This window comes from Colias philodice, chromosome 14 (assembly GCF_061535455.1).
Source record: "Colias philodice isolate Cphi_HAF_F1 chromosome 14, ilColPhil1 Martin Lab GWU primary, whole genome shotgun sequence".
NCBI classification, from domain to species: domain Eukaryota; kingdom Metazoa; phylum Arthropoda; class Insecta; order Lepidoptera; family Pieridae; genus Colias; species Colias philodice.
The window spans coordinates 4,057,972-4,083,575 of record NC_143099.1 but is presented as its reverse complement, the minus strand read 5'-3'; the positions used below and the strand labels follow the sequence as shown (position 1 = coordinate 4,083,575).

Genomic DNA, 25,604 nt, shown 5'->3' with positions numbered 1-25,604 from the left:
ATTTCTCTTATGTTTATTGCTGGTCACATTGAACCTACATTTTTGAAGAGTACACAGTATTTTGGTAAAATTATCTAAACATTTTGATGACAATTATTGCTTTTTTATTCTGTCAAAACACGCAGAAAAAAAAGAGAGCTAAAGAGTTTCGAGATTAAAAATTTGGCTCCTTGAGCACGTGTAAGAAATTAAAGAGAGGGAAATAATTAAGTTTCGTATTAGATAAGAAAATAAGTAACAAGGACAACCTTCCAATCAACACATGGAAAAAATTTAAATTTCATAAAGTAAATGATATGTGTACTTATCTACTCAATAAGTTAGTAGGTACTGTGGTAGGTACGAATAAAAACATGACGATTGGCAAAATATCAAGATAAAATAAAAAGCCTGTGGGCGGAAAAGTTGGCTATTTCAAGGTTTATAACTCTGAAGGATAAGAAAATGGACAATATTTACACAATTAAAATGAAATCAATGTTTTCGTTCTTTAGTTCATTGGAGTATAGAGTAAACAAAGTTAAAAACGACTTGTGTTATCTTATCTTGGATGCGGAACTGACTAGGTACCGGGTCTGAATGAAATGAAAACAAATGAATTATTATTATTTACTTTTGAAAATAAAACCCTGAGAATGAGACACGTCTGCAGCATTTATTTTTCCATGTTCAGAACGGATATCTTCATTACAGTTAAATTAACGTAGGCCATCGATTTGGTTGTAGTGTCTTAATTCTATTAGGTAAGATATATATTGACATAGATAGGTATGTTACCACTTGATCTTGACCTAATCTGTGACGAAAGGCACTCAATTATCACAAGTAAATAATGGAAAGAATAGATATTATTTCCACTTATTATTCTTCTGTCAATAGCAAAAAAATGAAGAGTTAATTAATTTAACACCAGGGACAAGCTGTCGAGTGCTATTCATATTACGAATGTCAGCCAGTCAAGCCCAGATATTACAGTCGTAGCTAATAAAGAGGTAGATATTTCATGAAAATATTTTGACCTTACAAAAGACAAAAGTGGCTTTTACAAATTACATGTTCTGTAAGCCAGTGCTTTGGATGGATTCGTGTCGCGCTGTAAAATATTACAAAGCGTCCTCCTAACTAGGTATAATATAATAAAATAAATTTATGAATTTCGTTTATTTATAATATCGTATTCAACAAAATTTATCCTGACGAAAGGTCCGAGTTCTTTATTATCTACAATACAAATATTTCTTAAATTTCTTGACCAAAAGAGACTTTGATATAGCTTTTATTATTATAAGTTTCCAATTTTACGAATAAGGTAATCCATATGAAAGTTTGAAGAAAATTATATTATGTGCCTTCATATATAAAACCCCTTTTAAATTTTATTTCAATTTGATAAAATACCACGAAACACGAAAACTGTAGACTGTAATGTTTGATTTTTTTTCCTGTGTGTTGTGTCATTCAGGAATAATGTATTTATCTTTCTACTGGTGATGGTGAAGTGGTTTCAAAGTTCATTTATTTATTCGTACTATTATATTAATAAAAGGTATAGGTACGCGGACAAATAAATTGGATTCGCCAATCGGATACGTCGGCATCCGGTCACCGGTGAGACTTAAAAAAAAGGTACAGCAAATGACAGCAAATAGCTACAAGCATAACATAACTTTCGTGTTCCTGTACACAGATAGTTATGCTAGTCAAGCACCTGAAAACCTACCTAGTTTTCATTTTGACATAATCGCGTAAATAGGTAGGTACTAAATAATAAATATGTATGTACACTTCTATATAGGTACCTAACTCTTATGATATAGGATCTACCGCTAAGGGCTACCTTCTTTTATCAACCCGTGTCCCGTATACCACTTAAGTACGTAGGTATTGAATTTCAAAGAGGTAGTTACAATATTATCTACATTAATTATTTGCCAGCAACTTGTTTCTGTCTTTTTACTGCATCCATTAATTTTTGTTTTGAGTTCATTTTAACGCAAATGCTTACACGTGTCTCAATATCTTCTTGTACCTACAATCATTTATAGAAAGTAACGATGTAATTAAACGGTTTGATTGCCTTAATATCACGATATTATAATTCGCAATCTATTGTAGATTTTGATATGAAAACTTGAACAGCTTTACTGCTTTTATTGAGTCGGCTGTCGGGTGTTCTAGGAAATAAAATAGACATGTACCTATTGTTTGCGAAATAAACAGATATTATAATATATTTTATCATAAACTTGATACGCAACTGTAGTACCTACTAATATCTACTAATAGTAAACGTCACTTGTCGAGATGTCGCAGTTATGAGTTTGATATTGATTTGAAATGTGTTATGTGTTTCATTGTGGGATGAAATAATTTGTAAAAAAAATAATAATAATATACTTACAAAAAAATATCTCTTGTTGATTAAATTTTAAATTATTAAAATTGGTAAAAATGACTTTAAGCAAAATTTCAAAATTATGTTTAAAAGTTGATTCTGTGAAACGTTTAACGCGACCGTCAACAGGATTTTTTCTACGAAATTTCAGCGTCGAAAGTCGACATTTGAGTGTGAGTGCGTGCTCTTATTATTATTGTTATCATGCATTATTCAATGAAATTGTAACCAATATTAGGATACATTTTACATAACAATGCTTATTATTTAAACTTCATTGAACTTTTACATGATTTAAATATGTACTTAGGTAGGTACCGCGTTTGATTTAAAATTTAAATTATTTCCAAAATATTTAACTCTGCTGATAGAAACAGAGAAATAATTAATAGAGTATTGCAGATTTGTTACAGGTAATAAAAAATAGGTAACTTTTATCTGTTTAATGATACCTACAATATTATGAATGATATAATTTAAAGTTTATAAATAAATCGGAACTTAGAGTTTCAATACTTTTAAGTAGAGTTATTGAAGAATACATCTCAATCGTACATAAACAGCCTTCGGAATAGATATGCCATGATATGTATATGAACTAGGATCTACATATAGAATTATGTAACTATATTCATAATGGCAATAATTATAACACAAAATTCGAAGGTACTTTTAGTGCATTTTATAAATTTTATATCAAATTTTTATGTTCATACACGTGGTTCTTACTTCATGCTCACATCCTCCAAGAGTCAGACCTCGACCTTAGAGATATAGAATCATGGGCATATTTTAATTTAAGTACACATGAATACTGATAAACAGCTTCTGCGTAGAATTATTCTATTATAAATAAAGATAAAAATCGATCTTGCAGCAACTCTTCTATTTGAATAAAAACACAATCGTTGAATATGCTAAAGAGCGGCTGTAGGTATTCATTTTGTGTTTTTTTGTGCTCTGTTGGTCCTAGCGGCTAGCGTGATAATATGAGTATATTACATACTTCTTTTCTTGAGAAAGATAAGTAGGTATATTTTAGAAAGGTTATAAAAAATGGGTTTAAAGGCTATTTCAGCATTTAATTCATTTGTTTATCGGGAAAAAGTACATATTGGTAGGTATTATAATAGAGCTATGTATTAAGACGATACACAAAAAAAAATCCACTGCTTGGCGGGCGGAGTCTAATAGTTCGCTATCGCGAACGCGGGTGTGCGCGAAGTCATTCTTGCAAACTCGCCGCGCTGCCGCTGGCCGACTCGGGACAAACATGTATGGAGTCGTCATACAGTTATAATATTGTTATACATATATTTAATTGTTGATTTATTGGTTTTATTTTCTTGCTTATAAACACAAAATTATCTTCTTTTTAACAACTACTTAGACATTATTAATAATTATTAATTATTATTATTTCGTAATGTTTACTTTATTACAAAATAATACAGGTTATAAATAATCTTTAAAATAACAAAAAATATTGTTACTCTGAAAAAATGAAATGGTACCTAATTACGCGGACTACTGAATTGATTTAGATAGAATTTGATGCTGACGTAGATATTACATCATGCCCAGAAATGAAAGGTACTATTTCTGAAAGAAGTTATAAACCCTAATTCTTCTCAGTCAAAGTCAAGAGTGGAAGATATCGCTAATACAGTAAAACTGATGCGAAACTTTGGATGTTAATTTGTATATTTTTTTGTTAGTTGTTACTTAATCACGTCAAGACTACATTACCAATTTTGATAAAATATAGCTAATTGCCTGGATTTACACATAGGATACTTTTAATCCGAACTGAACACTTCTGTGGGATAAAACAGGATTCACGATATAACCTAATTCCACGCGGGCAAAGCCGCGGTCGGAATGATATTTTTTTAAATAAAAAAATTGTTTAAAAAAACACAAAATATATTGACGCATGTATTTATTTTTTGCACTCTATTATAATTGTAATTATTCATAACAAATAATCAAAATAAAATAGCCAGAACAAAGTTAGGCCCTGGTAGGATAGGTAGGCAGGTACAGCAATGTGAGACGAACACTGGCTTATTTATACCAATAATAATGTATTATAAACATTAAATTAAGTTTACTTTCTAACAACAAAAATACATAATATTAGCTAATGTGAAAACGAATCAACCAATCATCCCACAACAATGAAATGTGCACACAAATATTCATCCAAATCGGTTCATGTGATTAGGAGGAGTGACTACAGCGCCATCCTCCGGGCCCAATTGTGTTTCCAGATCACCCAGGAACTCAATTTAATATACTTACACAAAATTTTTCGAAATGAAAACTCACATTACTATGTAAATATGAATGGGGCATTTCACGCCAAGCGGACACAGATTTCAGGGTCAGGTTTCAGATTTCGGTTATATTTTAGTATGTTACACCTGTATATATCCTCGGTATGTATACGAAAAATTTTTGCATTTAGAAGCTTAGTTTTCAAAATACAGGTCTTTGAAGATGTCAGTAAGCGCGAGGTATGGGGGACTTTGAATGTAATTATCAGTTCAAGAAAAGTAATTTTTAAATAAATTGATGACTGAATAATATACCCCATAAAATAAACTTTTTATGCTCATATTTCGAATTTCGAATTTATATTAAAATTTCTTAGAAAAATAAAAAAATATTTTTCTGTGTCATTTTTTATAAACTTTGCGTATTTTTAATTTTTTTAAAGATCATTAAGTAAATAGCTTATATTATGCTTAAACTTCATGCAAAGTTCTAGAGTGGTCATCGCAGAAGTTTAGAAGCTACATGTATTATAATGTCGAAGCGCGGCAATATCCCCATACTAGCGCCTAGCGCGACGCACTGCAATATTCATAGAAACGGGGACAAAAAATAAATTCTAGAAATTTGAATTAAATGAAGTGTCAACAGATAGGTCTTTAAAAATTGATTAGAGGTTTATAAATAAGTTTTATGCTAAAATAAATAATTGACGAGATATACGTATTCAAAGTCGTAAAAATGTCATATTACTTTACTGAATATTTTTTTTTTAAGAAAACTAAAGTAATATTTTCTTGCTTGTTATTTACCACTATAAAATCTTATTAAAACCTGAAACGGTGTTATTAACTAACTATAATGAGATAAATACTGCAGTACGGTGCGCTAACCAACTAAGCGCTAGTATGGGGATATTGCCGCGCTTCGACATTATAATACATGTAGATTCTAAAGTCCTGCGATGACCACTCTAGAACTTTGCATGAAGTTTAAACATAATATAAGCTATTTATTTAATGATCTTTAAAAAAATTAAAAATACGCAAAGTTTGTAAAAAATGACGAAGAAAAATATATTTTTATTTTTCTACGGAATTTAAATATAAATTCAAAATTCGAAATATGAGCATAAAAAGTTTATTTCATGGGGTATATTATTCAGTCATCAATTTATTTAAAAATTACTTTTCTTGAACTGATAATTATATTCAAAGTCCCCCATACCTCGCGCTTACTGACAGCTTCAAAGACCTGTATTTTGAAAACTAAGCTTCTAAATGCAAAATAATTTCGTATACATACCGAGGATATATACAGGTGTAACATACTAAAATATAACCGAAATCTGAAACCTCACCCTGAAATCTGTGTCCGCTTGGCGTGAAATGCCCCGAATATAAACCGGTTTTAGTACTAAGCAATTTCCCGCACAGGTGTAGTAAGTATAAATGAAATAAATATCAACATCAAATTCTTTATACAACATACTTATCTACCACCTACTAAGAAATTCTTGAAATTTTTTCGTATTTTTTTAAAATATAATACTACTCCAACGAGCTCCTGTTCCATAATTCCATATTACGTCCACCATACTTCCACTAAGTTCACCATGATTTTTTATTTCTTTGCACTTTGTTGCTTTTTGCTAAAAATGGAATCATGCGATAAAACCAGTAGAGCGTTGATAACATACATTTTTGACTGAATAAAGGTACTTACGAAGGAGTGGGTTCACATTGTGAACAATCAGTGGGTTTATTTTCCTTCTGGATTCCGGATTTCTGAAAAGATTATTTATGCTATAAATGAAAAAATCTTACACATTCGTTATGTACTTAAAACAGGGGTACATATCAAACATCGTCTATAATACAATTATCATCAAATTTAAAATAAAACCAACTTACTTCATTAATTTGTTCCAATTGTAAGCATTCTTTTTCCTCCAACCTTTATGTTTCTTCTTCTTATTTTCTTTATTGTCCCCATTTGTCTCATTTTGTCTTATCGTGTTGTCACCCTTTTTTACGATTGCGCAAGCGACACAAGTTCCCCGTGTGACGGCCGTAGCGGGAATGACTCGTGCAGCGATCGGGGTAGGAAGGTACAGGGCGGCTCTCGCTATATTGGCTGGTCGCGCGCTAATTTCAAGTATTTCTTGTTTATTTCAAAACCATCGCATATTTCAAAATTCTAATACGGTAGACGTATAGGTTGTATATTTTATAGTTAATATCCAAAAAGTCGTAACTTTACGTTTGTTATTTTGAAGATGCCAGAGATTAAAAAAAAATAACAATGAGAACTTTGTATTTTTTTTCTATCGAGAAAATATCATGGAATCATGTTTCTAAAACGGTAGACGTATTGTGTTACTATTGAACTTTCTTGTCAAGAATTTTCATCACGACAACTTTAACAATATAAAAATTACGAAGGTTTAAAAAGGGCCGTAAATGTTAGAAAAATTAATTCATCACCTTAAGAACAGCCTTCCCCATTTTATTAGAAATCTGTTGTAAAATATTATATCCTCTGAAGTATTCTCTGAATTTGTATTGACTATAGTTCATTGTTAAACACAGCTATTGTGTGGGGCTTTTATTAAATTCATCCGCTGAGTACTTAGTGAGGTTATTAAAATGACTTTTCGGTAAAATATTATGTTTTTATTAAAAAAAATATTTCTTTTTAATCTTGCTTTTTTAGACGCTATGAGAACCGAGATTGAGTACCTTCCTAGTTTTGCACACAATCTGAGTGTAGATACTTTAAAGTTACAGATATACATAATATATTTATGTTAATGTCCTAGAAAAACGTAATGGAAGCTTCGATGAAAATTCGAAAGCGGTGAATTAAATATGTGAGGGTATTAAAATGTCAAATAAATCATGAACATACTTTTTGCCAATGAACCAATATTAAATAATAATTGCCTGAAAGACCAATTCCAGGCAATATATTCACGAGTCTGATTGAACCTTGTTAAATTGTTACTAGCCGCAAAGATCTGATTGATGTTGTGCATAATTAGTTCATTGAAAAGTTACATTTGGGGTTGCATTTTTTAGAGGACGCAATTTTTTTTTTTTGATGTGTAAGGGGGGTCAGTGTGAAGCTATCACCAAGTTTTTGGGGTCGCCACCCTTGTCCCACGGCCGCCATCTTGAAAACAGCGGTTGATATGGTTTTTACGATATATCTCTTAAACTATTTATTTGATAAAAAAAAATGTTAACATTATTTGTTGCAAATTAAATTCTCTACAACTTCGGTCCTGTAACTTTTTGTCGTAGAACTATAAATAAAAAAGTTATAAGTGAAAATGTTCAGAAATTAGAGATATTTATATGTTTCAATAAAACTTTTTTTTATAATTTTACGAAGAAATTATCAGACCATTTTTGTAGATTGTTTTTCGAGGATCAACTTTTATATACAACATTTTTTCAATAAGTAAATAGCTAATGTTTTACAGCGCTCCGAAGTGAGTACTAATTTTCAGTACTCTGAACTATACAGTATACTTATATTATGGGTGTACTAATAATAATTTGTCATCAGTAATTGTTTTTTTTTTGTTATTATAATATTGTTAATAATTAATTTTGCAATATTATAAATAATTAATTATTGAATCTTTTCCCCACCACCCAGGAGGTACTGAGTCTGGAAGCGCGTTTTTTTTTACGTCGAAAAGCAGGGCTGAAATGTTCTGCAGTGTGCTTCTATTGTTCTGGAGTATGGGAAAAGAGGCACTAGCCAATATATGTATAGTTAAGAGTACTGAAAAATAGTACTTACTTCAGAGCGCTGTAAAACCTTAGTTATTGACGTAATGAAAAAATGTTGTATATAAAAGTTGTTCCTCAAAAAACAATCTACAAAAATGGTCTGATATCATTTCTTCGTAAAATGATAAAAAAAGTTTTATTGAAAAATATAAATAGCTCTAATTTCTGAACATTTTCGCTTACAACTTTTTTATTTATAGTTCTACGACAAAAAGTTACTGCACCAAAGTTGTAGAGAATTTAATTTGCAACAAATAATGTTAGCGATATTTTTTATCAGATAAATAGTTTAAGAGATATATCGTAAAAACCATTTCAACCGCTATTTTCAAGATGGCGGCCGTGGGACAAGGGTGGCGACCCCACAAACTTGGTTTTAGTTTCACACTGACCCCCCCTACATATAAAAAAAACAAAATTGCGTCCTCTAAAAAACGCAAGGTTAGGCCTAAAAAATTTAACTTTTCAATGGACTAAATAAATAATAATCATTATGAATTATTGTAAGTCCACGGAACTATTAAAAACATAAATAAATGCAGTAAGGTTAAAAAAGTTCAAATTACTTACTTTCGTTATAATGAAATTACAAGTTTATCAAGCAAATACCTATAGGTACGATCCTAGATCCTATTTTAAAACTATTTACTAACATTATTAATACCGTAATACAGACTATAGTCTAGTACGGGACCATCGTTTTTGTATATTTTGTAATTGTGGTTGTGAAATAAAGATATTTTTATTTTATTTATTTTATTTATTATTGGATGTACGTCTGTGTACATATTCATCGTTTATCATTTCTATTTTATTTTTGTAATTTTAGTTATGCTTCTTTTTGTTTTTTTTTTACCTCAACTATTTCGTACAGGGTAGTCATAATCTAATTTTTAAATATAAATTTAGAGAGGACTCAGAGGAGAGAGATGTTAACAGAAATCCGCAGCTTAAGCTCATTAAGCTCACGACTTAATTTTGTTTGTTGGTTAATATTATTTTAATGAACACACAGCATTTCATTTTGTGGTATCAACGCTGATAAATGTTCTCATTTCGTTTATCATAAGTACTTGGAATACGCGCCAACCGCTCTCTACAGTTACATATTATTATTTTATTTTTAATGTGTTTAATATGTGCCAAATATAATTAAATAAAGTGATTTAAACAACATTGGAAAAACGTAATTTTTTGTCATAAAAAATTGTGATTTTGAATTTGGAACAATATGTTGCGTTGTGGTCCTTTATTCGCAAATGGAAGGCGACTTTATTCTTCTATAGGAGTTGATTGGTTGTCCTTAGGTAAAATAAATCCAGGTCTAGAGGTGAGTTCTTATAAGAAATAATTTTATTTGTGCGTAAACATGTGTTGAAAATAAGAACCATTTGTGCTATATATGCTCGATGTCTATGTAAAGAATTGCGTAGTAACTGTCTCAGTGTTTATGTTTTAAGGAAAACGACAAATGTTTTGCTCGTAGGTATCATATTATTATGGAAAACATAAGTAATTTCACTACTGTAAGATTCTCAAAGTTATTCTTTTACTACTTTCGTCCTGGCCCCGGCTTCATACAGGTTGTTTCGGGACAAAAAAGCTTTTACTCTGAAGAAATGTTGCTATAATAATTTTCAGTATTATTCAGTAGAACTCCTTAATTCCTCTTTAAAACATTAAAATATAGATTCAAATCAAATTATTTTATCTAATTACTCAACACGAGTGTTATTTGTATAAGTATAACAATTAAATATTTTATCTCCCACTCACTGTACACAACGTCTGATTGTAGGTTAATGTCATTAAAACAAGATACTGTTAGAGGTCATCATCTCAATAGTTAAATAGCAAGTAAAAATTAAAAATAAGTCTACACGTGTATGTTACTACATATTTATTTTGTACAACTGTACTTTGCATGTTGCCTAAGATAAATGAAAACAAATTATTACAAATGACTGAAGAATTGAATAAATTGCATAGAAATAAATGGAACCTTTATTATTTATAAAACATTGATTTCTTTTTCCTCTCTCTTTATAAAAAAAAAAAAACAGTAATCCCATCGCGATCGTCTCCCAGCCAGCGAGCAGCCAGTGTCAAATGAATGTGTTATCTGTGGACGAGCGTTATTGGCGCCAATTTGTTGAACAATCAACATAGACTCGATACATGTATTTGACCTTGAAACAATATAAGTGCATTTCCGTATAAAATATTACGTTAACGACATATATTAGAATATATCCCTATGTTGTGGTTGCTACAAGGTTCATATCAATTACTATCGCACGTGTTACTTGCGTGAGTATAATATATACCTACGTTTGTTGTTAAAAGTGTAAATATGTGACTTGTTCATATACGTTAATATCATAATACTCAGATGTTATTGTATATCTTGAATAATAAACTATATCCCAGTATCATAGATTGCTTATGGATTGTTAGAAGTGATAGATAATGTGCATTTCCGCATTTATTTATTAGTTTATTGTAGTTATGCTAGTAAAACTTATATTACCTATATGTATCAGATCAAATGAATATATATAATGCATCCCTAGTAGAATGGCCATAAGAACGGCCACTTATATGACAGATAATAATAATCTTAAACAATGCATTTGCATTTGGATATGATCGATATTCAAAGAGTTATTTTTTTATTTTTCTAAAAGTAAAAAAATAACTCTTTGAATATCGCATAAATATTGTAGCTATTGTGAGTGTGCCCTTCTTACTCTGTCAATTAGCATTGTATTTCAGAAACATACAAAATACGTGGCCTGTAAAATTCCTTAATAATATACCTACCTATGCGTAAAAAATTTCGTGTCAGAAATATTCAAAGAAACAAAGGTTCTTTGTGAAATTTTGATTCATATTAAAGTTTCACAGTAGGTACCTTATAACGTAGAAAAATAAATTTTGTGATATTTTATAGTAGGGGAGCCCAGGATGCTAAATGTGGATTTACTCGAGCGTCACGGGAACCTATTAGAATTGGTAGATTAGACCATAGCGAGAAAAAAAGGTCCTATAATGTTTTCACTTTTAGCGGTGGGGAAGGGTTTTTTGATTTTTTTTTTAATTTAAAAAAGAAAAATATTGGCTTGGAAATACTCAAGCGCGTTAGATATTGATATTTTGCATGCTCCAGGACGTCACTGAAAAAAAGTATACGTTAATCTGACGATTTAAGTGGCGATTTAATCGCTATGAAGAAAGGGTAAAAAATTAAAGTAATATTATTCGAGCGCGTCAGATTAATATATGGGGGGGTTAATTACAATATAAGAAGTCCCCATTTCGCTAATCTGACGATTCGAGCTCAACCTTAGGGAATTATGGATTATTCAAATTTTCCAGCGGGGCCCCTGAGCGCACCCACCAACCATAACTGCTCATATTGACTAGAGGTACTAATTAATAGCTAAGGTACCGTCCCTTATAGTAATCTGACGCGCTCGAGTAAATCCCAAAATCCCCTCTTGGCCTCCCCTACTATTATGCTGTAATTGCTCTTTTCCGAGGAAATTCTTGACAGCCGGCGTTAGTCTAGACACAAGAAATTAGACGAATCATTTTATGATTTTACTATGTTAAGCCCCTAATGAAAAATCAAGGAGACTTAAACAATTAATTAATGCTTATTTCAACTTTGTGTTCTTGGTCAGACTTGGCATCCTTTGTTCTGACTTGCGAATAGTTCGTTGTTGCTATCCCATTTAACTTGAAGAGTTCCTAACTGCCAATGTACAATTAATAAGATATTTTTATTCATTTACTTTATGATTAATATTTAAAGGACTTTTATGAATATGGTAAGCGCTAGTTTCACCACTTGCTGATGATATGCCTATTTATTACTTATCAATATATTTAAAATTTGAATAATGTATTTGTTATTATAACTGATAAAAAAATAAACTTTGCTTACGTAAAATATCAAAAACTTAAAAAACCTTCTGACGGTATAATAAAACAACGTTACCATTTCCTGAAGAGTCAATTAATCTGTTACGCGTTATTAATTTAAACTCACGTTAATAAAACGTAGATTAAGTGAACCTGTCTGACGTGCCATTAGAAACTCAACAAAATTTTTATACGCGAAGTTAGCAACTTTTCAAATCGATGACCGGATTTAACTTCGATCCTTTTTGTTATATTAATCTTCCTAACATCCCTTTCTACTTAAAACTTAAGCGTAAATTAATTACGATTGGAAATTTTCTTTTCTTTTAATTAATGAAAGTTAGACGGATCGAGTTTAATATCAGACGAAGTCATAAGAGTTGTTGTTTTCCTATCTTATGGGTTAAATTTCATTTTTCTTTTTTTATTGGGCTTCGAGGTTTTGAATTAATCGAGTCCGAGTTAAACCTATTATGAAAATGTGTTATACTACAACGAATTAATTCTATTGTCTTTATAATTTATTTGAAAACCTAGTATTTTATGTGATTATATAAAAATACTTACATATATTATATCCGAAAATGAGCTTTAAAATTATAACATTTTCCTGTAGAATATGATAATATCGGTGTATTAATATAATAACGCGGAGTAATAATATATATAATATGCTCACATAGTAAGCAAAAAATAGAGCCTATAATATCATGGTGCAATAAAAGTAGATATGTATTCTTTCTGTGATACATTTATAAATGTACAACAATTATTTCTGTAGTCATGTCATTTGTAGAAAAATATTTATAATTTTTCCTGCATACTTTTTTTTATTAATTATTGCAATGAATCTCTCATTAAAAAATGAGCGTTTCAATGCTCTTCATTTTTATATTCATCGTGAAATTTCAAACGTTTTAATTTTCATACTGAAAAATATAATAAATTAAACTAAAGTGGTATCTATATACCTATAGATTCAAAGTAGATACATTAATTGAATAAAATATACTAAACGATTCGCGAAGATTTGTTAGCTTAAGAGCACAAAAGAATGTATTTTTTCTCAAAATATATAAATAATTCCTTGATAAACTCGCGAAGGTATTAGGTAAGTACATGAAGAAATTTTACTTATATTGTATCTCCTCTCGACTACTACCTCGACACATTTATTATCATAATAATATTATTAATATTATATATATGTTTTAATATCGTAATGTTTATGTTGCAAACCAAGCACATGTAAGTTTTTACGGGATATTGTAAGCACGCGTTACCAATAAAGTGTTCGAGACCGCTCTTTATAGGCTCGTAAAAGAAAAGGGACGTTTTTACAAGCGGCCGATACTTACAAAAATCCTATATAAGAAATCATACCTTATTACAAGTACAATAGCTTTCAACAAGAGTTTGAATTACTATTTCAAGAACGTTTTTGTGATATGAACGATATTGTATAAGGTTCAGTTATTACAAAGTCATGTAATACTTTGGGGCAGCTATAAATTATATACTTTTGCTTGTAAAATATGGATTCTAGCAGCGGACGATTAAAATTTTCAGGACTTTTTACATACCACTAGATAGGCAAAGCATTATTCATTCTGAACTACTGAACCGTGTTCAGTGTTTATTTTTTCACATGAAATTGTTTAAGCTTTTGTTTGTGTTCATTGGATGTGGCAAGAGCACTTCTGCCAATACCAGAGGCAACATCTCATATTAGAAATAGCAGTATATTTAAGAATTTAGAAAGATTGTTGTAAGAATGTAATTTATTAAAATTAGGATTCATTGTATTCCACAGGGTTCAAATGTAGATAAACGAACATTAGCTAGCACGGACCGTAAGCAACGCACATTCTCAGACAGGTCCCAATTGAAATATGCCAGACGCTTGGTGGTTAAGCTTGGCAGTGCTGTTATCACAAGAGAAGATGGAAATGGCCTTGCTTTGGGGCGATTGGCTTCGATTATTGAACAGGTAATTTTATATTATATGAAGCATTCATTATTCATTACAAAAGTACAACCCATACTCCATATAGGAAGATAATAGATATACCTATCTAGGTAGTTTTAGTAATTAATTGTGCAAGTTAAAATATGCTGTTATCTTCTTCGTCAGGTTGCAAACTGGTATTATCCTGTCTCTTATTGTATGATAAATCTATTTACCTTCGCATTGCACAATATTAGGTTACGTAAATCTATTTTACAGTAATAAAAAATATAAATTGTTGCATATTTTTCTGTAATCTGTATGCATACAGATAAGATACGAAAGTACCTACTGTTCCTACTACATTAACCAAGTATTTTTCTGATACAAATTTAGTAGAAAATAATTTTATTAAATATATTATTTCGTTTTAAAATCTTAATAGGTAGCAGAATGTCACCACGAAGGTCGAGAGTGCATTATGGTGACAAGTGGAGCTGTAGCTTTTGGAAGGCAAAAGCTCACACAGGAACTGCTCATGTCTATGTCCATGAGAGAAACTCTTTCACCTAGTGATCATACTAGAGAGGTAAGTAAAAACAGTGACATTACAAATAAAAATAATTTAAATTATGTGTCTTAAAGTTTATTAATTTCACCAGTAGGTACCTTCAACATCATGAAACCGTCATGCCAAATATTTTTATGTTATTTTTATTTCAAGATGTATAAAATTCGTTTATATACGGATACGCAAAAAGCATTGTAATATTTTTCAGGAATGTTCTCTTTCACTGAAAAACGTAAATTTTAATCAAATGCCAGTTTTGTTTCACGGTTGAATTTTTTTAAATAATATTATACCTACAATGCGGTTGTTATTTTATTTCAAAACTGTAATTGTATACGCACAAAAAATGGATATTCAACAATTTTCATCAATCAACGTGAACATAAAAATAATGAAATTGTTGTGCGAACCATTTTCACTTTAAAGTTGATATGTTTCTATTAAATAGAGTGTACTACAACCTCTTTTGTATTAATGTTCAGTATTTTCCCTACGAATGGATGATAATACAAGATTAACATTTGAACATTTTTAAACACAATAGTTTTTGCTCATTGAAAAGCTTCATATTAGGCTCTATTTCTGCTTTTTACCATTTTTAATAACAATGTACAGTATTAATATGATTGATTACTATTATGAAATACTGATTATTTGTTCACGGTGTAAGGTTAAACGTACACAAATCAATTAAGTTCACAATAGCGGAACATTAGTGATTGGTAATCAGCATTCAGCCACTAATTGTTTCAATTTGAATAATGCCGCTTCAGCAGTTTATGTTGAATGCTCTTTAATTATTAAATAAAGGGATATACATTGATATATGTATAGTAAAATGTATATATAGTCTAATAAACGCAATATTAAGCTCCTGTTGCTCTATTATCATGTACAAGGTAGAAACAATAATATTGAAACGCGTTCTAAATCCTATTTAAATCCGTAATTACTCAATGCAAAACGTATACAGATCCTTAAAATATACATTTTTTCTTGTATTTTTAAAACCCTTTTTCCCTATAACACTTCTTCCAAAAGTAAGGGAGGTTAGGAAATGAATTCATGTTATCACAGGACGCGGGTAGTATAATTCGTCGTTTACTTAACCCTAACTACTTATATTCTCTCTTTACTAATAAGTAATAACTATCTATAATCGAGTAGAGTTTAATGCAATTCATATTCGTTGGTACAATGGTTAACGCGTGAGCGTAGAGCGTGGGTTCGATTCCCGGTAGAGACGAAGAAAAAAAAATTTCTCGGTCTGGTAGGACACACAAGGCTAATCACCTACTTGTCCCTAAAGAAAATTGATCAGTGAAACAGATGTATAATGCATCTGCCCCCTAGTGGGGACTAGACTAGGGGACATGGGACTTCACTTTTACATGTAATTGCTTAAAAAAATCATACCCTTTTTTTCCATAAGCAACACTTTTTCAAAAAACAAGGAAGGTTAGGAAATGTATTAATGTTATTACAGGACGCGGGAAGTATATTGGACCCGCGGGCGGCGGCGGCTGTGGGCCAATCGGAGCTCATGGCTATGTACGACGCGATGTTTTCACAGTACAACGTAAAAATTGCACAGGTAAGTTTAAAAAATCACAACAAAAGCACAAAAATTAGTTGTGCTTTTGCTATGATTTTTTGTGAAAATAATTTAGTATTTTGCTGTTGATGTCAAGTTCTGTACCTAAGATATATTCTTGTTTATGTTGATTTTAATCTAGCCTTTAAGCTATAGTATATTTTATTCAAAAGCATGAATTATTTTTATTTGACTAATTTTCAGAACAAAAATATTTTGTGTAACGCAAGAATTGAACCAATTGCTTTAATAAATTAAAAAATTACATTATGAGTATTATAATTGTAACAATTTATTTAAAGAACAGCTGGTATATAATATACAGGCAATATTCACTCATAATTATTACAACAAATTAACTACCACGAGTTTTAACAAGCAGTCATTAACTAATGAATTTACTCGCTGTAATTAGAACAATTACGTACACAAACGGTTTTAGTAAAAAGTAAGGATAATATGGTAAAAGCTAATTTTTTATAAGTATTTAATAGGCCGACTGAATTATCTTAATTATTTGCTGCTGATAATGTTAATTTTTATTAATTAGCACTCTAAAAAAATGTTAATTGGCTACTAAATAAGCGATCTTTTAAATTAAAAATTCGGAGCAATAATTACCTATATGCCTCAATTTAAACATTGGGCGTAAATACCTATACAGCTTCTCATATAATATAAAAGAGTCTACATTTGTTTCCAATAATCACGCCAACAACACTATTTTTAGGCTAATTTATATATTAAAAAAATAGGTACCAAACGGATGAATAGAGATATTCCAAAAACGGAATCATTCAATCTTCTTGAATTTTAATATAGTTGCATTTCAAAGCTGAAGTACTAAGATCTATTCTCTTTTTCTGTGTCTTGTGTCGGTGATAAATTATACAGTTTAGTAAGAAACTATTTTAATATCGGTCCGGTCTCTCTACGTTGATACATTACTGCGTCTGTCCCACTATACATTAAACTGCAAATAAACTACAATTTCCGCCACTAGGAATTAGAAGACTAGAAATAAAATTCTCTTCAGCGTGGATGTGAAAATATTTTGAAATGAAGTTAATTTTAAAGTTTACTTATAACATTTCACGGCGTCTAAAGAAAATACTTCATTTCATAGTAATCGAGCTTTCCTGTTAATCAACATTTATTTTATATAGCTCTGAAGGTTTTTGAAAACGTTGTAGTTAATAAGTAATAAAGTAATAGCTTTACTCAGAAATATGAAATGTTTGATAAAGTTTGCTTTTAATGAAATATAGATGAATTATTAATTATTACTTTTGCTAACTCAATAACTCTGTCTCTTGTTAAATACAGTCATTAAATTACATAGAAAGTCTTATGTAGAGCAAGTTGATGTTTTAAATTTATTTTGCCGTTATTGAATATTTATTGTACCTATATTTTATTTTTAATTATTAAAAAATAAAGTTTTCGACAAATTAACATCAAAATTTATTTACCTTTGTGTAAATGACGACTTCAATAATGGATTTTTCTTGCAAATATTTAAAAAGTATGAACTCTATAACATACAAAGGAAACCACTTACACGCATCACCAAGCTTCCTTGCAGTGAACATAGCAAATAAATCACAGTTAGGTGCAGACTTGAGCGAAAGCAGGCGAGGGAAATAATTCAATCTCATACATTTTCAGGTAACGTAACCCTATAAGAACAAATAATATTTTCAGGTGTTAGTTACAAAGCCAGACTTCTACAATGAAGAGACGAGGAAGAATTTGTTCTGCACACTCTCCGAGTTAATATCACTTAACATTGTGCCTATTGTGAACACTAATGACGCGGTCAGTCCGCCTATGTACATACACGATGATACCGTTGTTCCTGGAACCGGCAAAAAGGTAATTACTGGTAGAAATTTCTGGAAAAATAATATTTATTTAGGCTCCGTTTCATAACTTTGTTAGCGTAGTGACTGCGCTGCGTTAATAGGTATCAAATCTCATACTATTATAATTAGAAATAATATAGGAGTACATTCGTAATATTAAAATCTACGTTTCTATTCCCACTAAATTCTATGTGTCGATTATTTTATGTAAAATGTTTTCTTTGATTTTGAACTAAAAGTGTTGCACTTCAACCACAAGCCTGTGAACAAGTTTGTTAAATTTTCCGCTAGGTTCATAATTAATTAATATAACATGAACTTTGTTTATGGTAGGTACAAATTAGTCGGCATCATCACGCTATTTATATATTGTAACTACGCAATGTCCTAAACAAACACACAGTAGGCGGGTAAACATTAAATATCTAATTAAAGCATTAATTTAACCATAGACACACCCGGAATAGAAGTATAGTAACATAATATTCAATATTAAAAAAATAATTTTAACTAAGCTAAAATGAATCAAAATTATGGTAAACACAAACCGATAATTTAACATAATGATTTTATTTTATGTTAGAAACGTTCTATTGGAAATATTTCCGTACCTTTTATCCTGCAGCTAACAGACTTAATCTTCTCATAATTATTCATTAATTTAACCGGTTCTGAATATATTTATCTAGGTAGCGGATTATATTCTCGTGGCTAATGGACTCAGCATATTGCAACAAGAAATAGGATTAGCGTAATTACGTTGAAGAAAAACGCAATTAAATTTCTTTATAGATTATGTTCTCTTTTCTTTTAATAATGCATTCACTGTGGGTATAAAATATTAAAATGTAAAGTCTACATCGAAGCTTAATGCTTTAGAATTGGTATACTCGAAGCAAAAAGGACAACTACAGAACAATAAAATCAAACACGCTAATTTACAACGGAAACACGATATTGTAAACTCAATGGGACAAGGTAAATACGTAAAATCCTGACTGTAAGATGAAAGTTTACTGTTACGACAAGATGCTTTCCCTCCGTTATGATGCCATTCGAACGTTATGCTAAACCCTAATGGACACTCAAGCTTCTTCGAGACGTGCCTTAAAGACTTCTCTTTGCAAGATTTTATCATTGTTGTTAGCTCTTGTTCAGCCTGAAACAATAGGGAAACAGCTAAAAATCGTCGTCGTGTTTCGGTCTGACGATTTAATTAAACCATTCGAACGTTACTCGAAACAATATTCCTATTTGATTGTATTAACACATAACACACACATAATTTTGACAATTTAGATAGGTATAACGTGAATGTTTTGCGGTAACATTGCTCGTGAGGGAAATCATTATAATTTGTATCTCATCAATTGATATAACGATTGTTTTGAAAACGGATTGTATATCAATTCGCGTTTGTCAATTTATTGTTGCAATCAATGTACCAATTTGTATCAATTGTCATGTGTTTTAGGGTATCGGTATAAAGGATAATGACAGTCTATCAGCTTTATTAGCTGCGGAGATCCAATCAGACTTGCTCATTATGATGTCAGATGTGGACGGCATTTACAACAAGCCACCCTGGGAGGATGGTGCTCGAATGATGCATACATATACTTCTAAAGATCGGGACCAAGTTCAATTTGGCCAGAAATCAAAGGTTTGATTGTTAAAATATCTTAATTGTGCTTAATTTTAATGAATGTGTACCGAATAAGCAAAATATATCATTCTTCAATGTTTGGATTTGAATTTTTATGTCTCTAGCGACCATCTTTCATTCTTTATTAAATACCTTCGGTTTTGTATTTAGATTGGCACGGTTCGGAATTTCAATTTAGATTTTAATAAACGGTGCCGAATATTAAATTTATTGCTTTTGTTTTGTGTGTTTGTCGTAAATATTTACAATAAGATGGACGAATTAATCACAGGTGGGGACAGGGGGAATGGATTCCAAAGTAAACGCAGCAACGTGGGCAATGGCGCGAGGTGTCAGCGTTGTAATTTGTAATGGAATGCAGGAAAAAGCTATTAAAACCATTATCAGTGGGAGAAAGGTTGGAACGTTCTTTACGGACAGTCCCACCACGACGTCGTCTACTTCTGTTGATGTTTTAGCTGAAAATGGTGAGCGTTTTCTATTAATGTTACTCTAATTTGCGAACATTTTGCGTGGGTTTTATTTGTTATTAGGACATACAATACAGCGAGATATTTAATAAGAAAATAAAGCATTGTGTAAGATAACAATCTGAGTATTTTTATTTAAGCAAAATTTACGTTTACTGTTTCAGCTCGTACTGGAAGTAGAGTGTTACAACAACTGACACCAGCAGACAGAGCATCAGCTATTCACTCCTTAGCAGATCTTCTTCTGGACAAGAAAGATATGATTCTTGAAGAAAATGCTAAAGATTTAGAGGAGGGTACTAAAGGTGGCTTAGCAAAACCACTTCTAAATCGCCTGGCTTTAAGTCCTGGAAAATTGAAAACTTTGTCAATAGGCTTGAAACAAATCGCCGATTCAAGTTACGAAAATGTTGGGAGAGTTTTACGAAAAACAAAATTAGCTGAGAACCTCATGCTTCGTCAATTGACCGTCCCAATTGGAGTTCTACTGGTCATTTTCGAATCCAGACCAGATTCATTACCTCAAGTTGCTGCTTTGGCAATGGCTTCAGCAAATGGACTGCTTCTTAAAGGTGGAAAGGAAGCCGCATATTCAAACAAAGCGTTAATGGAACTTGTTAAAGAAGCTTTAAAAACAGTTGGAGCGCAAGACGCAATATCTCTAGTCTCGACTCGGGAAGAAATCAGTGACCTACTATCGATGGAGAAACACATTGACCTCATAATTCCTCGCGGATCATCGGACTTAGTTCGAAGCATACAAAAGCAATCACAACACATTCCTGTGTTGGGTCACGCTGAAGGAATATGCCACGTGTATATCGATAAGGACGCGGATCCATCGAAAGCTTTGAAGATAGTTCGGGACGCGAAATGCGATTATCCAGCGGCGTGCAATGCGATGGAAACGTTATTGGTTCACGAAGACCACTTATCTGGCAGTTTGTTTACGGATATCTGTAGTATGTTGAAGAGCGAAGGGGTGAAGATTAATGCTGGGCCCAAATTATCGAGTCATTTAACTTTTGGTCCGCCGCCAGCGAGAAGCATGCGACACGAGTACGGAGCCTTGGAGTGTTGTATCGAACTTGTTAAGGATATGGATGAGGCGATCGATCATATTCATAAGTTCGGCAGCTCGCATACTGATGTTGTTGTTACGGAGAACGGTAAGCTGTTAATTAATATGCATACATTCGGGATTTGGTGATTAACTTAGTATTAGCTCTCAGTAGAATAGTGTTAGTATTACGATGTAGTGGTTAATTAATTTGTAAGTATTAGTTTCATCTAGCAGGAAGTATTCAGATTCTAGTTTCCAAAGCAAATATACATACTACAAAAAGTGAGTAAAAAATCCAGTGGTCATCGGACAACAATAAAAGAGTAGGACTAGCTTTAGCAACAGTTTTTACGGCTTTCGTACATCGTCGTTTCATTGTTGTATAAGGTTATATTCTCTTACATAAAGTTTTGCTTCACTAAACAAATAGGATAACATTGCGACGGTTATTTTCTCTTAGGCGATCTTATTTAATGGTTAATACATTTATTTACAAAAAAATTATTTACAGATAATAACAAAAGTACTATTGCTTGTTTGCTTTAGAACGATTTACTTAGTGAAGGACGGTCAATCAATATATCTAGGCCACATTACTTTTAAAAAGTTTCGATTTAACAATCTATTTATTCTGCGAGATGAATCGTAACATTTTTTTTTATCTATATTTAAGGAGCTTAGTCGGAAGTCGATTATGTCGTTCCGTACCTATGTCCTCAAAAACATGAAATTAGCTCTGATTTAAATACACATTACCTAGCTTATATAGCTGTCTTGCATTGTCCGACATCGGAAATGCTAGAATCGTAAAATTTTAAACCTTGATGATTTATGCTGCCATTTATTTGGATTTTGGATACATCATCATCACGATCAAACAAGTAGTGAATGAACAGAAAATGGACATAAGCAAAAGATGATTTGTCTATGTTTGCTCTCAATGCAGGGACCCAGGTTCCTACGATGTTTTTTTTATAAATCATGCTCTATATTATTTTAGACTAGAGGTCCGCCCCGGCTTCGCCCGTGGTACATATTTCGCAATAAAAGGTAGCCTATGTCCTTTCTCGGGTATCAAAACATCTCCATACCAAATTTCATGCAAATTGGTTCAGTAGTTTAGGCGTGATTGAGTAACAGACAGACAGAGTTACTTTCGCATTTATAATATTAGTATGGATTACTATTTAACTAGTGAATGAATAGTAAATGGACATAAGCAAAAGATAATTTGTCTATGTTTGCTCTCAATGCAGGGAACAAGGTTTCCTACGATGGTTTTTTTTAGAAATCACTAGCTTTCCGCCCGCAGCTTCGCCCGCTTTGTCTAAAACATAATAAATGATATACCAAAACCTTCCTCTTGAATCACTCTATCTATTAAAAAAACCACATCAAAATCCGTTGCGTAGTTTTAAAGATTTAAGCATACATAGTACAGGACAGAGAAAGCGGCTTTGTTTTATACTATGTAGTGATGCTCTATATTATTTTAGCTTCTATATTTTACTTTATACTTGTATTTGTACAATACATTAGCATTTGAAACGTTCACAGAGAGCACAGCGAAACGGTTCCTCAGTTCAGTGGACAGCGCGTGTGTGTTCCACAACGTGTCGTCTCGCTTCGCGGACGGGTTCCGCTTCGGACTCGGCGCTGAAGTCGGCATCTCTACCGCTAGGATACATGCTAGAGGTAAACTTATATTATAGCGGTCCGCCCCGGCTTCGCCCGTGGTACCTACATGTTTAAACTATCCTATCTCTCAAGTTAGATCGAACTGCACATGGTGTGCGAATTTTATTGAAGTGAAACAAGTGTTGGACAAAAATTTAGTGTAACATTTTTGCGTTACGCCGTACGCGTGATATTTTTGCGTTACGCCGTACGCGTGACATTTTTGCGTTACGCCATACTCGTGACATTTTTAAGGTCATAAAGAAGTTTCACTTCTTATGTGTGTACTCTAGTACACGCATACATTTTTTTTTATAATCAGTTAAGTGGTTTAGGAGTCCATTGAAGACAAACATTGTGACACGAGATTTATATATATTAAGATTAATGTTATGCTATAGCGGAAGAGTTAGAGGTGGTAAAAAATTGAAATGTTAACTATAACCGAATAATTGGAGGTGATTAAAAATTTTGAAATTGAGGGTAGATTATGGTAGGTATTTGTATTATTCTATTAAAATTGTAAGAGACGGTGTTTGAATGAGCTGATTTGAACTGAACTACTGATTTGAATAGAAGAAATATGTTGCATCATTAGGCACGCTATGACCAGTAGAACATTATCAATAGAAAATTATTTTCTAAGCTATACTTACCAATAAAATAAGAAGGTAAAAATTATTATCAAGTACTTATATAATTATTACTTTTAATTCAGGCCCCGTGGGAGTAGAAGGTCTGCTAACAACAAAATGGATCCTAGAAGGCACCGACCACACCGCGGCAGAGTTTAACGAAGGCAAGCGACAATGGCTTCACGAAACTCTGCCTAACAATTGACTCGTACGCTTTTTCAAGAAATTATTGTACGGAAATCGAACTTAGATAAATAAAAGTATATTTATATATTTTATTGAATTTAAGGTAGTTTTAATTAGTATATTAAGATTCATACAAAAAGTGAATTTAATGTTCTTGTGATGTTAGTAAAAATATATTGGAGTAGTTTTTAGATAGACATAATAATGTACAAGTGTTAAATATTGTGATGATTGATATTGAAATTTTATATTTTTTTATATAATAAAGCAATAGTGCAATTTAATGCTCGATATTATACATAGACGATAGGAAACATGTTCCATAATCCATATAAAAATACACTTATTATAAATTCTAATGAAGTTTAATTTTCCTGCCAATTATTTAAAGCAGTATCAAGCTGTGGCATAATCGGTATAATTTGAACCACTCCTGAGTCTCAATTAATTCCCCGAAAGTTTAGCTTTCAATTGAATAGAAGTCGTTAAATTATGGCACAATCATGAATACCGGAGACAATACAAAACAATGACAATACTAACAATCGAGAGACATTAAAATATTCACTCTGAATGAATTGGTTTTGCTTAACAATAACCTTTCAAATTTGTAGAGCGATGAGTTGAAATTCATGATAATAAATAGATAAAATCTATATTATTTTCACAGTGCCTATATAATATGTACAACTAGATTTTACACTAAAATTTGTCTTCGCCTTGTGAATATACCTGATTCTCACCCACACGTATAAGTGGAAAAAGGCTTTTCGAACCCATTACATTTATCATTGCTCCCAAAATTCACAATTCAATATGAGAATATAGCAAGTAAATAAAATCGCAATCAAAGAAGCAGTGAGTGTTATTCGTGAGCTTTGATGTAAAAGCGCCGCTTTAAGTTTTATTGTTGCATATAACGTGTGTTTGAAACATGAACAAAAGCGTACATTGTTATCGTTCCGAGAAGTTACGATTTCTATGCAATTGTTTGACTATTGAATGTACTACTTTGAAGCATCAAATGTGTATACATGTGTATTCCTTAGAAAATATACGTTTAAAATAATATATGATAGAATACTTACAAAAATATGAATTCATTAGAAACTAGCGGTCCGCCCCGGCTTCGCCCGTGGTACATATTTACGTTTTCTCTACATAAGAACCATCCTCGTACTTCAAGGAATATAATAAAAAAAAATGTGAGCCGTCATGGGACGCCTGGCAGATGTGAAACATCGTTCGGTTTACAAGTGAGCCTATAGATGTGTATAGCGTCGCCACGTCAACAATTCGGTTTACAAGTGAGCCTATAGATGTTTCACATCAAAAAGAATTATCGAAATCGGTCCACCCGTTCTCGAGTTATGCGCTTACCAACACATTTTGCGATTCATTTTTATATATAAGAAGATTATACAGGGTTAGTTTTCAATGACCGGCCAAATTTTCAGAAATGGTTCAGAATCGATAACATTTTCGATCTAATGATTAAATTCTAAATAAATTTTTAATTAGATTTCA

The 25,604-nt window shown here is 31.6% G+C and overlaps 3 protein-coding genes across 3 annotated transcripts in view; 2 read left to right on the top strand and 1 right to left on the bottom strand.

Moving 5' to 3' along the window:
• The window catches only part of Ctr9 (RNA polymerase-associated protein Ctr9), a 331,471-nt gene that overhangs the window by 15,199 nt on the left and 290,668 nt on the right, over positions 1–25,604 (top strand). The window lies entirely within an intron of this gene.
• On the top strand, positions 2,374–24,220 carry P5CS (Delta[1]-pyrroline-5-carboxylate synthase). The gene is made up of 10 exons (XM_089703503.1): positions 2,374–2,568; positions 14,216–14,392; positions 14,796–14,939; positions 16,408–16,515; positions 18,220–18,390; positions 19,855–20,043; positions 20,318–20,513; positions 20,681–21,685; positions 23,137–23,274; positions 23,975–24,220. The coding sequence occupies exons 1-10, from the start codon at positions 2,452–2,454 to the stop codon at positions 24,094–24,096; spliced, it is 2,367 nt and encodes a 788-aa protein (XP_089559629.1). The 5' UTR covers positions 2,374–2,451; the 3' UTR covers positions 24,097–24,220.
• Positions 6,077–7,709, bottom strand: LOC149482749 (uncharacterized). The gene is made up of 4 exons (XM_089703553.1): positions 7,583–7,709; positions 6,586–6,808; positions 6,398–6,459; positions 6,077–6,323 (listed from the first exon to the last, which is right to left on the bottom strand). Exons 1-4 carry the CDS (start codon positions 7,707–7,709, stop codon positions 6,283–6,285), a joined length of 453 nt encoding a protein of 150 aa, XP_089559679.1. The 3' UTR covers positions 6,077–6,282.